The sequence below is a fragment of the Myotis nattereri genome (genome assembly GCF_964212035.1).
Source record: "Myotis nattereri genome assembly, chromosome: 15".
In the NCBI taxonomy this organism is placed as follows: Eukaryota; Metazoa; Chordata; class Mammalia; order Chiroptera; family Vespertilionidae; genus Myotis; species Myotis nattereri.
In genome coordinates this window covers 13,989,359-14,003,689 of record NC_138090.1, presented here as the reverse complement: position 1 = coordinate 14,003,689, position 14,331 = coordinate 13,989,359, and the positions used below count along the sequence as shown (strand labels likewise).

General features: G+C 45.5%; 1 protein-coding gene across 1 annotated transcript; it reads right to left on the bottom strand.

Moving 5' to 3' along the window:
* Positions 1-13,550: 13,550 nt before the first annotated feature.
* Positions 13,551-14,003, bottom strand: DPEP2NB (DPEP2 neighbor; the record flags this gene model as incomplete). Its single annotated transcript, XM_081108354.1, is given in 3 exon segments — positions 13,551-13,580; positions 13,584-13,700; positions 13,854-14,003. Coding segments are annotated over 3 exon segments (297 nt in total).
* Positions 14,004-14,331: the final 328 nt, after the last annotated feature.

Below are 14,331 nucleotides of genomic sequence, written 5' to 3'. Positions count from 1 at the left end.
AATAGTATTTCATGTAATCCCCATAATCACCCTATGGAAAGTGTATTATTATCTCTATTTTACAGATGAAGAAACAGAGTCTGAGAGAAGCTAATTTGCCAATGGTCATAAGACAGAGCTAGAGTTCAAAATCAAGTTTGTCTTGTTGCAGAGTTTGTGACCTTAACCACTGCTATCCTTGCTATGGCTAATTAGTTTTGTCAGCCCAAACTCCCGTGATCAGTTTTAAGTACGGACAGCTCTGTGTGACTGGTATGTGAATGACCACTGCCAAGTGTGACTGGCTAGAGTTATTTATGGTCTGACTGGTCTTAATGTGAGGCCATGACACATGCTCACATGAGGTTTTCTGCAATAACAGCTACCTTAGGGAACTCACGGTGTGTAGTTTTTAAAAAATTGTGGTTTTTTTTTAATTTGAAAGAGAGGGAGGAAGGGAGCTGGAGAGAGAGAGAGGCAGGAAGGGAGTAGGGGTACGGGGAGGGAGGGAGGGAGAGAGAGAGAGAGAGAGAGAGAGAGAGAGAGAGAATTGATAAGAGAGAAATATTGATTGGCCTGCACGTGCCCTGACTGGAATTGAACCTATGACCTCGAGGTGCATGGGACTACACTCCGCCAACTGAACCACACCAGCTAGAGCAGTGTGTACTTTTAAAAAAACAATAGCTTTAGTCTGGCTGGTGTGGCTCAGTGGTTGATCTCCATTGCCCTCTTTTCTTTCTCTCACATCCCAACCTAGTAACTCCTATTGGTTCTATCTTCCAAATATATCCAGAATTGGACCCCTTATAAGACTGGATTATGGTCCTGGTCTCCACTGATCCCCACCTTCTGTTTTTGTCCTCAATCTGTTCACCCCACAGCAGCCAGATCATGTCACTGCTTTGCTCAAAACTCTCTTCTGTCCTTCTCAGTGCAAAAACCAAAGCTATCCTAGGGGTTCGGACCCCCTTACTTCTCAGATTTCTTCTTCTACTTCCTCCCCATTCACTCCTTTTCAGCACTCAGGCCTCTGAACTGTTCCTCAAGCACCAAGTATACCCCTGCCCATATGACTCCTTTAATCTGCAGCACTCCTCACGCAGATAGCCACAGGGCTCCCTCCCTCCCAGGATTCACATCTTGGCTCTTCCTCTACTGAGGTCTCCCTAACCTTCCTATTGAAAGGTGTACCCTTGCACACACTACTTTTCAACTCCCTCACCCTACTTTATTTTTCACCTTAGCACTTCTCACCTTGTAACATAATACAGAACTTACTTTTTATTATGTTTATTATTAGAGGCCCAGTGCACGAAAATTTGTGCACTTGGGGGAAGGGGTCCCTCAGCCCGGCCTGTGGCCTCTTGCAGTTTGGAACCCCTCGGGGGATGTCCACCTGCCGGCTTAAGCATACTCCCCAGGAGATCAGGCCTAAGCTGGCAGCCAGACATCCCTCTGGCAGCCTGGGAGCCCTTGGAGGATGTCCAACTAACGGCTTAGGCCCACTCCCCACTTAGGCCCACTCGCCATGGGGAGTGGGCCTAAGCCGTTAGTCAGACATCCTTAGCGCTGCCCGCTGCTGTGCTGGCCAGCCATGAGTTGGCTTCTAGCTGAGCGGCACTCCCCCCATGGAAGCACACTGACCACCAGGGGGCAGCTCCTGCGTTGAGTGTCTGCCCCCTGGTGGTCAGTGCATGTCATAGTGACCAGCTGTTCTGCCATTAGGGTCAATTTGCATATTACCCTTTTATTATATAGGATTATCCTCTCCTCCTATCTGTATGTCAGCACAAGGAGGGGAGAGGTTTTTGAGTGTTATGTTTCAGAGTCTGGAACACTGCCTGGCACACAGGAGATGCACAATAGATATTTATTGAACGAATGAATGACCCAGGTTGCTCTGAATGAACCAGAGCATCCAAGGTTGCTTCCTTTCGTCCTCTACTCTCTTTTGAGGCAAACATGTTTTGGAGACACTCTCAGACTCTTTGCTCCCAGCCCCTCATTCTCACAGGCAGCTAATTTTCCACCTGGAGGTAGTGCCTGAAACCTCCTTTCAAATTCACTTTGAGTTAATATTTATATACAAAAAGCCTTACATTTGTGTTTATTATGCGCCTGCCCTCTGGGCACACCAGGTGCACATTCAGTGCCTCCTTCTGAATAAGAGGACCTGAGGTTCTTCCTGCATACATTTTTGTGGACCTTAATTTGGGTTCGTTCATTCATTCACAGGCAGATCTGGGCTTCAGGGGGCTGAAGAATGCACAATTCTTAAAGAAGGGAGGCCTTCTTTAAGGAAAAAAAAAAAAAAAACAACCCACAAAATTACAAGTATAAAATTAGGTATCAAAGTTAGTATTTACTTAGAATGTGAAAATAAATCACTATGAGCCACAATTTTCAAAAGCTAGATTCCTTCTTTCCTAATCTATATCCTTTTTCTTTCTTTTTCTTGTCTTATTGCATTAGTTAAGGTTTCCAGTATGATGCTGAAAAGCAGTGGTAAGAGGGAACATCTTGGCTTGTTCCTGATCTTTGTGGGAAAGCTTAAGTTTCTTACCATTAAGTACGATGTTAGGTGTAGGTGTTTAGTAGGTATTTATCCAGTTGAGGAAGTTCCCTTCTATTCCTAGTTTCCTGAAAATTTTTATCATAAATGTGTGTTGAATTTTGTCAAGTGCTTTTTGTGCATCTATTGATATTGTGGACAAAAAAGAGGCCACACACTAAATCTGACAAGCTCAGGGTAGGCCTGCATGACAAGCCTTTCAAAATCAGACTGAAAATAACCACACAGGATGATCTGAACATAAAAATCCCAACTAAAAGCAGGTCATGGCAGGTAGTCACAGCCTAGGCATGTAGCTTCCTTAACAAACGTCAATTTTTACCTTAAGTGAGCCTGTCTATTGTGTTTTTGTGTCTAAGATAACATGCCTTTAAAATGTCACAGTAATCTTTTCCAGACCCCTCAGATCACACCCCTGCACCTGAGCACAAGACCACAGAATCCCTGGTTGTTAATTTATTCTCCATATACTAGTACATCTCTATGTGCTGTTAGTGTTCATTGTTAACTATCCTCTGCTCACCCACGTAAAAGAAGTGTGTGTCCCTCCATTCTACTTTTTATCCAATCCCAGAGATTTTCTCACTTTGCTTTCTCCTGCCCCCTTAACCTACCATCAACATTTTTTATGTAATCCTTCTTACTTCTCCTTTGATTTAATGTATAAAATAAGCTGAAAAACTGCCATTCTTGAGAGCATTTTCTCAGTCTGTTGAGATTGTGCTTCCTGGCAATTGTTGTCAGTTTGTCTCAAATAAATTCTTGTAAGACTTTTTCTTAGACTGGATGTTCTTTTGTCCACAATATGATCATGTGATTTTTTCTTCATTAGCCTGCTGATGTGACGATGCTTGTCAGCACCATTCTGGAAGTCCTAACTAATGCAGTAAGACAAGAAAAGTAAATTTAAAAAGTAAAAATTGGGAAAGATGAAATAGAAATGCCTTTGTCTGCAGATGACATAATCATCAATGTAGAAAACCAGAAAGAATCAACAAAAAAAACCCTCTTGGAACTAGTAAGTGATTAATAACAACATTGCAGGATACAATGTTAATTTGTTTTTAAAACCAATCGTTTTCCTATATATCAGCAATGAACAAGTGGAATTTGAAATTAAAAGCAAAATACCATATATGTTAGCACCCCAAAAAAATGAAATGCTTAGAAGTCAATCTAACCAAATATGTACAAGATCTCTATGAGGAAAACTCTAAAATTCTGATGAAAGAAATAAAAAAACTGCCCTAGCCAGTTTTGCTCAGTGGAGAGAGCGTTGGCCTGCGGACTGAAGGGTCCGGGGTTGGATTCCGGTCAAGGGCACATGCCTGGGTTGCGGGCTTGGTCCCCAGTGGGGGGTGTGCAGGAGGCAGATGTACATCTCTGTGAATATAATTAAATGTGAGTGCTGCCCTCTGGAGTTGTGCAACATGATGACCCTGCAATATGTTTGCATACCATTTAGATTTTCTTTTGCAAATTTTTTGTCCTTTACCCACATGCTAAATTCTCCCTTCTACCCCTCCACCCCATGATATATTTAACTGGAAACATACATGGGGCCTGAGCATATGGCATCTTCAGTGCCACAGTTTTTCCAAACCTACACCTTACCTAGTGTGATGGTTAATTTTGTATTAATGTGACTGGGCTAAGGGAGGCTCAGATAGCATGTAAAACAATACTTCTGGGTGTGCTTATGAGGGTGTTCCTGGAAAATTAGCATTTTAATAAATACATTTTTAAAACTGATTTCAGAGAGGAAAGGAGAGGAAGAGAGAGATAGAAAAATCAATGATGAGAGAGAATCATTGATTGGTTGCCTCCTGCACGCCCCCCACTGGGGATTAAGCCCACAACCCAGGCATGTGCCTACCCTGACCAGGAATTGAACCATAACCTTCTGGTTCATATGCTGCTGCTCAACCATTGAGCCAAACCAGACGGTCTGGAAAATTAGCATTTTAATCAATAGACTGAGTAAAGTTGATCACTCTTACCAATGCTGGTGAACATCATAAAATCCATCGAGGGCCTGAACAGAGTAAAAAGGCAGGGAGGGCCTTGGCCAGGTAGCTCAGTTGGTTAAAGCCTCATTCCAATACGCCAAGGTTACAGGTTTGATCCCCAGTCAGGGCACATACAAGGATCAACCAATGAATTCATTAACAAGTAGAACAACAAATTCATGTTTCTCTCTCTTTCTCTTTAAAATCAATAAGTAATTTTTTGTTAAGGTAGAGAAAGTGTGAATTTACTTTCTACTTGAGCTGGGACATCCATCTTTACTGGCCCTCTGACACTGGTGCCTCTGGTTCTTGGGCCTTTGGACTTGGACTGAAACTTACAACATTGTCCCCATTCCCCCTTCTTTCTCGGGCCTCCAGGCTTGGACTGGAACTACATCACTGGCTTTCCTGGGTCTTCAGTTTACAGACAGCAGATCGTGGGACTTCTCAGCCTCCAAACCACATGAGCCGATCCCTCATTATAAATCTCATTATATACATATTCCTAGTAACCACACAACCTTTTTTTCCCTTTGGCTCATTTCCCTCCTAGGGGATAGTCCCAGTGAAGGTAAGGAAAAATAGCCTCCACTTGAAATGTCACAAGCATTTCAAATTCTGAGCCTCCTGAACTTGGAAATTAAATTGTATTCAAAGTGCTTTCCCAGTACCAGTTTACAAAAAATTCTAGTTTACCTCCTGTCGGCTGCAGATTTAATTATGAATCATGTTGGATGGATAGATAAGGACACAGTGTGCCTAGTGGGCTGGGTGGCTATCTATTCTTGCCTGCTGGGCCTGCGTTCTTGTGGTTTATAATGTCTTCTTGGATGAATAATAACCTCACGCTCGGGCCAGGACTTTTTCATATTTGTCAATGACCTATAGAGGCTGGAAGCCTGAGATCTCAAATTCAACAGCAGGCCTTTTAAGCCCGGTCAATCAATCAGGCCACATAGAGCCACAGAAAGTACAAGCTGCTGATGCAGACGGCCTCAAGTACCCAGAGGAACACACCACTTGCCTGGAAGTGTGGGGTTGAATTGTTTTTTCTCTCTTGAAAATGCCCAGTTGCTAGGGCGCGTTAGGTGCTCAATGGCAGGGCCCTCTCACAAGGAGTATCCTTAGATCTGTCCACTAAGCCCCCATCGGATGCACCAAATTCCATCAATAGATAATCATTCCTTTAACTGAAAGCCTTCCCCCAGTAACCCAGCATTCCCTCCTGACTTGCTGATTATTTTCCACTTGGTCAGATTCAAAGACACTTGGTTATTTTTTAAAAATATATATGTATTGATTTCAGAGAGGAAGGGAGAGGGAGAGCTAGAAACATCAATGATGAGAGAGAATCATTGATCAGCTGCCTCCTGGGCCTGTGTCCCAACTAGGAATCAAACCAAGACCACGATGCACAACCACCGAGCCACATCGGCTGTGCATGTGTCCTGGTTATTTTTAATCCCTTCCTCTCTTCTTCCTTCCTCCCCTCCTCCATTCAATTAATCATGAAGCTTCCTTGATTATTCCTTCAGAGTGCTTCTGGGGAAGGACTATTGAAGTGGTAGGAGTACTGGTTGTGTGACGTTGAGCAAGTGATTCAAACTTTTTCTGAGCCTCAATTTCTTCATCTGTAAAGTGGAACCAACAACATTATATCTCACAGGGTTTTTTGTAAGGATGAAAATTAATACATGGTTTAATTAAAAAAAAAAAACATGCACATACACACCACCATTTCCCCAGAAGCCTCTTCAGCTGACGAGTATCAAGCCTAGTGATTTGTAAGATTCTTTGCATATATTATATTTAAAAACACACATGCAAGTAATGCATGATTTTATAAATATGAGATCATATTCCATATTTCGAATAAAGAAATTTAACCCAGGTGTGTCCTTTCCTTTCTGTTTCCTCCTCCACAACCCAAATTAGGTCTATATTCACTTCTGCAACAGCTTCTTTTTTTTTTTAATTAATTTTTTTTTTTTTTGAGAGAGAGAGAGAGAGGAAGGGAGAGATTTGTTGTTCCAGTTATTTATGCATTCATTGGTTGATTCTTGTATGTGCTCTGACCGGGGATCAAACCTACAACCCTGATGCATGGGGAGAATATTCCAACCAACTGAGTCACCCAGCCAGGGCTGCACAGCTTCTTAACTGTCCTTATTACTATTCCCTCTCTCCCTGTTCCTCCATCATGTTCCCTCTCTCCTTAACACCCTCCTCCTCACTGCTACTGCTGCTGCTACTGCTGAAGTAACTTTTTTCTAAAACACTCTTTAGACGATGACTTTCTCATACTCAAAAACCTTCAATGGCTCCCTTTGCCTTTGAGTATTGAGTCCCAACTCCTCAGCCTGGCAATGAAGGCTCTCCCAAATTGACCCAAACCCACTCCAGTTGAACAAGCATTTCCTGAGTGCCCACTGTGTGCCAGCCTCAGGCATGGCTCAGGGATGGGGATTTGGCAATGAGGAAGCCTTAGCCTCCTCTACCATCTAGTGGGGGAGACAGACAGATGAACAGACATTTTCTATAAAGCATAGTAAACAGCAGGATAAAAATAATCCCAGGGAGCTCTGGGATCACAAGAAACCATCCACTTTTCTGGTCATGTCCTCCTCTCCTCTCATCCAAATCCTCCCTGTTCTGTGTTCCATACATATCATGGCAACTCCACCTTTACCCCGAGGTAAAAAAGCACCCACTGCCCATTATTGCATTCCTTTGTTGGGCCATTGCCAAAATTACATACTCTTCAAGGGCATCAACAGTAGAATGGATAAAACAACCCATATGTTCACCCAGTAGGACACTGCCCAGCAATGAGAATGAACGGCCTTCAATGACATGCAATGACATGGATGAATCTTACAGACATCATGTTGAATGAAAGAACCCAGACACAGAAGAGTCCCGAGCATTATGATTCAAGTTGCATACATTTAAGTCCAGGAGGAATTAATCTATGGTTTTGAAAGCCAGGATACAAAAGTTTCATGCAACACTTGCTCGCTCTTAGTGTGTGTGATGTATTCTATTGTTTGCTGTTTTGACATGTTGTTTTTAAGTACCGGTCATCACCCATTCAATGGACCCCATAAAGAATCAAAACCCACAATTTGAAAAACACACTGCTCTAGAATCTCCATTTGAAAAAGCAAACTGAGTAGCCCTCCTTCAACCCCACTTTTTCCTCCAGCTACTGCCTCATGGCATGCTTCCCCTTCAGAAAAGACCGTCTGCCCACACTGTTCCTCCTCCTTCCACCCTCTTTCTTCAAACCCCACTGGATAATCTTGACGTATCCACTGCATTAAATTCACTCTGGTCTCCCACAACCTCCATGTTGCCAATCCAGATGTCATCTCTCTGCCAGCTCTGACTTTGCTTCTCCCTTGGCAACTGTGATGATTAATTTTATGTGTTGAATTCACTGGGCCACAGTGCCCAGATATTTGGCCAAAAATTATCCCTAATGTTTCTGTGAGGGTGTTTTAGATAAGATTTATATTTAAATTGGTGGACTCCGAGTAAAGCAAGTTGCCCTCCATAATGTGGGTGCGCCTCATCCAATCAGTTGAAGGCCCGAATAGAAAAAAAGGCTGATCTCCCTGAGCAAAAGGGAATTTTGCCAGCACACTGCCTTTGGACTTCATCTGCAACACTGGCTCTTCCTGGTTTACCAACTGACTGCCTTTGAACTCAAACTGAAACTCTTTCCTGAGTCTCCAGCTAACTGGCCTTCCCATCAGATTTTGGACTCTGCAATTGTGTGAGCCAACTCCTTAAGATAAGTCTCTTTTTATGTATATACTAGAGGTCCGATGCACAAAATTTGTGCAAGGGGTTCATAGGTCAAAGCACTCAACCACTGAGCCACAATGGCCAGACTATTCTATTTATTTATTTTTAATACATTTTTATTGATTTCAGAGAGAAAGGGAGAGGGAGGGAGAGATAGAAACATCAATGATGAGAGAGAATCATCGATTGGCTGCCTCCTGCATGCCCCTTACTGGGGATCAAACCTGCAACCTGGGTGTATGCCCAGACTGGAAATCGAAATAGTGACCTCTTGGTTCATAGGTCAATGCTCAACCGCTGAGCCACACCCAGCTGGGCTATTCTATTTAAAGAACTCATTTTCCCAAAGTACCACCTTCCTACTGATTGCTCAGGGTGGTAAGAGCCTCCATCATCAGATTTTTGAATGCCTAACTTCTGCCCCCAGTTGGTTCAAAAGGTAGCCTTCTGGACTCCATTTCCTTCTTCCCACACATTGACTTGTTAATTGATTGAATGTCTGTAGTTTATTAACTTTGGGATCCTGAGCAAATGATTTACCACTCTCCCTCAGTCTCCTCACCTGTAGAATGGGGACAATAGAAGTATCAATCTCATAAGGTTGTTGTGAGGATTAAATGAAGATGCTTAGTATACAGTAAGCATCAAATAAATGGTTGCTAAGTTGGTGTTCTTTTATCCCAACAGCCTCTCACCTTGTCTTCTCTTTAAGGGGCTGTATTAGTTAGCTCTTATTGAATAAAAAATCTTCCCCAAACTCAGAAATTTGAAACAATTGCTCATGAGTCTGTGGGCCAGGCTGGGTGGTTCTGCTGATCTGAGCAGGCTTGGCTAATCTCTACTGGGCTGATTCATGTCTCTTTAGTCAGCCAGCAAGTCAGCTGGTGGCTCGCAGGTCTAGGATGGCCTCATTCACATGTCTGGCAGTTGGCTGGCTTTGGGATGATGGGGCCATGAAGCTCAGCAGTGTAGCCTGGGCTTGTTTTCACAGCGGAGGCAGTGTGCCAAGAGAAAGAGCGGAAGCATGCAAGCTCTCTCGGGGCCTGGGTGTGGAAGGTACACTGTTATTTCTGTGGCACTCTATCGGTCAAAGCAAGGCTGGTTCAGACCCAAGGATTGGGGAAACAGACTTTTTAGAGGGTGGAGCTGCAAAGTCCTATTATAAAGGGTGAGGATACAGGGAGGGATGAGGATGCCAGCTTTGATATCAAACTGCCATGAGAGCATTGTTGCCTGACGTGGCGAGTTCACTTGTCAGGCCCAGCCGGTGTGGCTCAGTGATTGAGTCTTGACCTACGAACCCAGAGGTCACGGTTCAATTCTTGATCAGGGCACATGCCTGGGTTTCAGGTTCCATCCCCAACAGAGGCCGTGCAAGAGGCAGCCAATCAATGATTCTCTCTCATCATTGATGTTTCTCTCTCTCTCTCCTTCTCCCTTTCTCTCTGAGAACAAGAAAAATATATTTTTAAAAAGAATATACTTGTCAGTTGAGGGACTGAAACTTCGGGTTAACTACTCTATCTACCTCCCCAAACTTCAGTTTCCTTACAAGTTTGTTGTGAGGATCAAACAAGGCAGGGAAGGGGCTGAGCATGTGAAGTGTGCCAGGCGCACACACAGAGGGAATATTCATTCTCACAGCACAAGGCTCATCCTGGGCTCTGCTGAATCCTGCCCCCGCTTCCCAAGACTAAGAAGGCTATGGAAACCAAGCCAAGCAGGAGCATGACTTCAGATGGGGAACCGTGAAATGGCAATTACAGAGTAAAGCTTAATTACAGTTCTTTGGGGGAAAAGAAGTGAGGAATGCAACCGGGTGGACAGAAGGGTGGAGACTGGGGGTGAGGGTCACGGGGAAGGGAAGAGAAAGAGGGAGGCCCAAGAGGGAAAAGCTGAGCCATTGGAAAGGAGTCTCCCCTCACCCCCTAAAGAAAAAAAATGTTAAGGACATTTTTTATTTATTTTTTCATTGATGCTTTGATTACAAAATTACAGTGTGTTCACTTTATAAAGTTTAAAAAAATACATAGCCCGAGGAGATTATGCTAAGTAAAATAAGTCAGATAGAGAAAGACAACTATAAGATTTCACTGAAAGGAGAATATAAAAACAAACGTAGATACGGAGAACAGGTAAGGTGGTTACAACAGGCATCCTTTGTCCTTTAGTTTTGTTTTGGAATTTTCTGATTGCATCCTATGGTGTCATTTCACACGTTACTCTGTCCTATAAACTAGTAGCTTTTAAAAATGCACATGTCCAGACCCCACCCTGAAAATGTATTCAGTAGGACTGGTGTGGGTGCCGGGAATCTCTGACTTTCCTCAGATCTCTAGGTGAGTCTGAGACTGTTTGCCTCATTTTTGGGAACTGCCAACCCATCTGACGCTGCCAGTAGCCACAAGTCCGCCTTGGTCACAGCAAGCATCAGAGACAGACACTAAGTTTCTAATCTCCAGTGCTGGGCGGCGGGCGTGCTCACTGCAGGAAGAGGCATTAGCTGTGTTTTGTGGGTTAACCGAGACTCACAGTGGGAACTGTCTGGGAGCCCCAGTGAGTCTGCCTCTTTCCTCTAACCCAGGTTAGGGAAATTTCTTTTATTTTTTAAAAAATACTTGATTTTTTAGAGAGAGAGGAAAAGGGGAGAGAGAGAGAAACATCCATGTGAGAACACAACATTGATCTGCTGCCTCCTGAACACCTCCTAGCAGGGATCTATCCCACAACCCAGGCACCGTACCCTTGACCTGGGAATCAAACCTGCAACCTCCCGGAGCATAGGATGGTGCCCAACCAGCTGAGCAATGCCGGTGAGGGCTAGGGAAAACTTAAGTGATCAGGACCTGCCTGGCCTTGAAGGTATGTTTTGGGGGATGAGCAACAACAGTCTTGCTGTTATGGCCCCTGAGGACAAGTGTGCTGTCCACAGGGTGGGTGACTTCACTTGGGCCGGAGGGCCACAGCTGCTGAGGCAGGTGGGCCTGGGACACAGGCCCAAAGTCTGTGCTCTTTCTTGTCTGCTTTATCCCCTCCCCCCACTCCCCAGCACCAACTGTCCCCTTAACCTCTGAGACGTCCCACTGGTAACAGCCAGCACCTCATGCCCTGCACAGCAGTCAGAGTGATCTTCCCATCGTCCTCATCAGATCACTTTACGACCCTGTTCTAGTCCACCCATGTCTGTCTCCCATCACACTTGAGAACCACACTCCTGCCCTGCCTGGTTTGGCTCAATGGACTGAGCATCGGCCTGCAGAATGAAGGGTCACAGGTTCGATTCCGGCCAAGGGCACATGCCAAGGTTGCAGGCTCAATCCCCAGTAGGGGGCATGCAGGAGGCAGCCAATCAATGATCCTCTCTCATCACTGATGTTTCTCTCTCTTCCCTCTCTGAAATCAATAAAAATATACTAAAAAAAAAAAAGAACCACACTCCTCACCACGGTTGACAAAGCTCACTGTAGTCTGGTCCACACCCACTTCTCCCATCACATCTTCATTCTGTTCTCTTTCCTCCCCGGCCACCCTGGCTTTTCTGGTGGCCCTGGAACAGGTGGCCTCATTCCTATCTCAAGGTCTTTGCATTTGCCACATCGTCCTCCAGGAATACTCTTCCTCCAGCTCCCACACGACCCGCCGTTCACATCTCCACTGAAAGTCCACCTCAAAGAAGGTGACCACTTTGTGTAACGCAGCACCCTCTCATCACATTCTCTTTTCCTATTTCTTGATAGCAATTATCATTATTTGAAAGTATATTGTTGACTTGTTTGTCTCTTTTGTTTGTGGATGCCTTGAGGGGAGGGGCTTCAATCATCTCAGTCACCAAAATATCCCAAGGACAAGCCTCTACACAGCACACACACACACACACACACACACACACACACACACGGAAGTACTCATCAGTTTCCATCTGAGTCCAGCCTCAATTTACACGTGTGTCATTGCAGGAGCCACACAGAAGCTGCACTCAAGGGTCCTTTTTGGAGGCAGAAGGTCTTGCAGGACCAGATACCCCACATGGGAATGTACTTCAAGGGAACAGAGAGGTTCAGGGCTTCGCATTGGACAACTGGATTTCAAGTAAAACACTGGCTTTTATAGAAAATTATTTTATTGATCAGTAAGGGACCCCACTGAGGACAGAGAGGGAGTAAAAAAGCAGATGAGCCATGGAAGGAAGGGGTTGGTGCTAAACACACACTTCCTGAAAGGTTAACACCTGGTGGTATGCGGGCAGGCAAAATAGCCATCTCAGACGATGGATAAAGAAAAACTGAATTTATTTAAGAAAAGGGCTGCACAGCACTGAACCAAGAGGCCACTGGGTCGATGGGGGCAGCACCAGCAGCTGGAGTTTCATCCCTACCTGGTATATGCAGTCACTGGCGGGAAGCTCTTGTCGTCAGTCAGTGGGTCTTGGGGCTGAGTTGATGGCTTAGAATCCCAACGGAGTGAGGATGTGTGATCAGGTGTTTTTAGGCCAGTTTTAACCCTTTAGATGATTTCCAGCAAGTTTTCCTGGTCTTGGTCCTCCCGTGGCAGTAAGTTGGACAAGTCTTCCTGGTCACTGTCCTCCTGTGGTGGTAAGCCTACAAAGGGGAGTGAAGGATTACGTTGTCCTATAGTCCTAACACTTTCCAGGAAGCAGGACTTCCTAAGTCTGCCTATTCCATTCCTGGGACCCCAGACTGAAGGCTCCCTGGGGTATCACAGGCTGCTTCTTTCAGTTTCAAGAAGCCTCCCAGTTTGTGCTGGTGGCTGCTGGCAGTGACTCAGGGCAGGAGCCCATCTGGTAGACAGGGTGGGGCCCTGCTAAGGCCACGCTGCATCCCCTCTTTGCTCCTGGATCCTGGGCTCTGGGCTCACAGAGGGCAGACTCCTCTTTCTTCTGCCCAAAAAGGGACTCTAGAGGGTTGAGCAGAGGACCATCAGGTTTTCTGCAGGGTCCACTTCAGCCCTGGGATGCTCAGAGCAGCCTCCCATTGGAAACCTCTGTTTCTGAGGCTCCTTGCCCTTGTCTGTTTAGTATGGAAGAGGACTCCGGGCCGAGGAAGGCACAGACAGAATGGCTCAGGTTGTAATCACCAGTGGTGGGCAGTGGGGGTCCCTGAAGGAGAAGGCATTCGCTGTCTTAGGCCATTAAACATTTGTCCTCTCCACAGAGTGCCTCAGCCAGCAAGCTTCTGTGGGGTCAGCCTCTAGCCACCCTGCTCCAGTCGTCGAATTTTGGGGCTGGAGCAACCAAGTTCTTCATCTAACCCGTCCGCAGGGCGACATCGCTTGAGTGCTCGTCTGGGGACTGGCTTCTCTGCCTCCACCTTTGTTGGGGTCAGCTTCTGTGGGGTCAGCCTGTTGCTATCATGCTCCAATCGTGGAATTTTTGGGCTGGGGCAACCGAGGTCTTCGTTTGACCATTCCACAGGACGATGCCTCTTCTGTGCTCTTCTGGGGACTGGCTTCTCTGCCTCCACCTTTGCTGGGGTGGCCAAAGGAGCATCCCCGTAGGATCGGTAGCCACCGACCAGGCAGTATGTCTCCCCATGCCAGCCCACTTGGGTTTCGCCCCACCTTTGGTAGGGGACATGGTAGTGACCAGGTGTAGGAGGAAAGGTGGGAGCCATTGCTGCTGGAAAGAAAATCAGGACTGATCAGTTACTTGTGCTGCCAGGATGTTCCCTCTCTCATGTCTCTCCCAGGTTCTTGCTGAAGCTTTCTAATCTGCTTGGCATCCAAAACACAGCCTTAACCCATCATGAGTCCCCTACAGAAGGGGTGTTGCTGCAAAAGCAATTCTGGGGGGCCTAGATCAGCAGCAGGAGAACAGAAAATCTTCCCTGTTCTCAGAGAAGACAGACCCTGAAAATAATTGCAGTCGGGATCCCCTCCATCTCTCCCACAATAGAGAAAAGATTTTTTACAGCCCATCACTTCTGAGGCTTTAAGAAAATG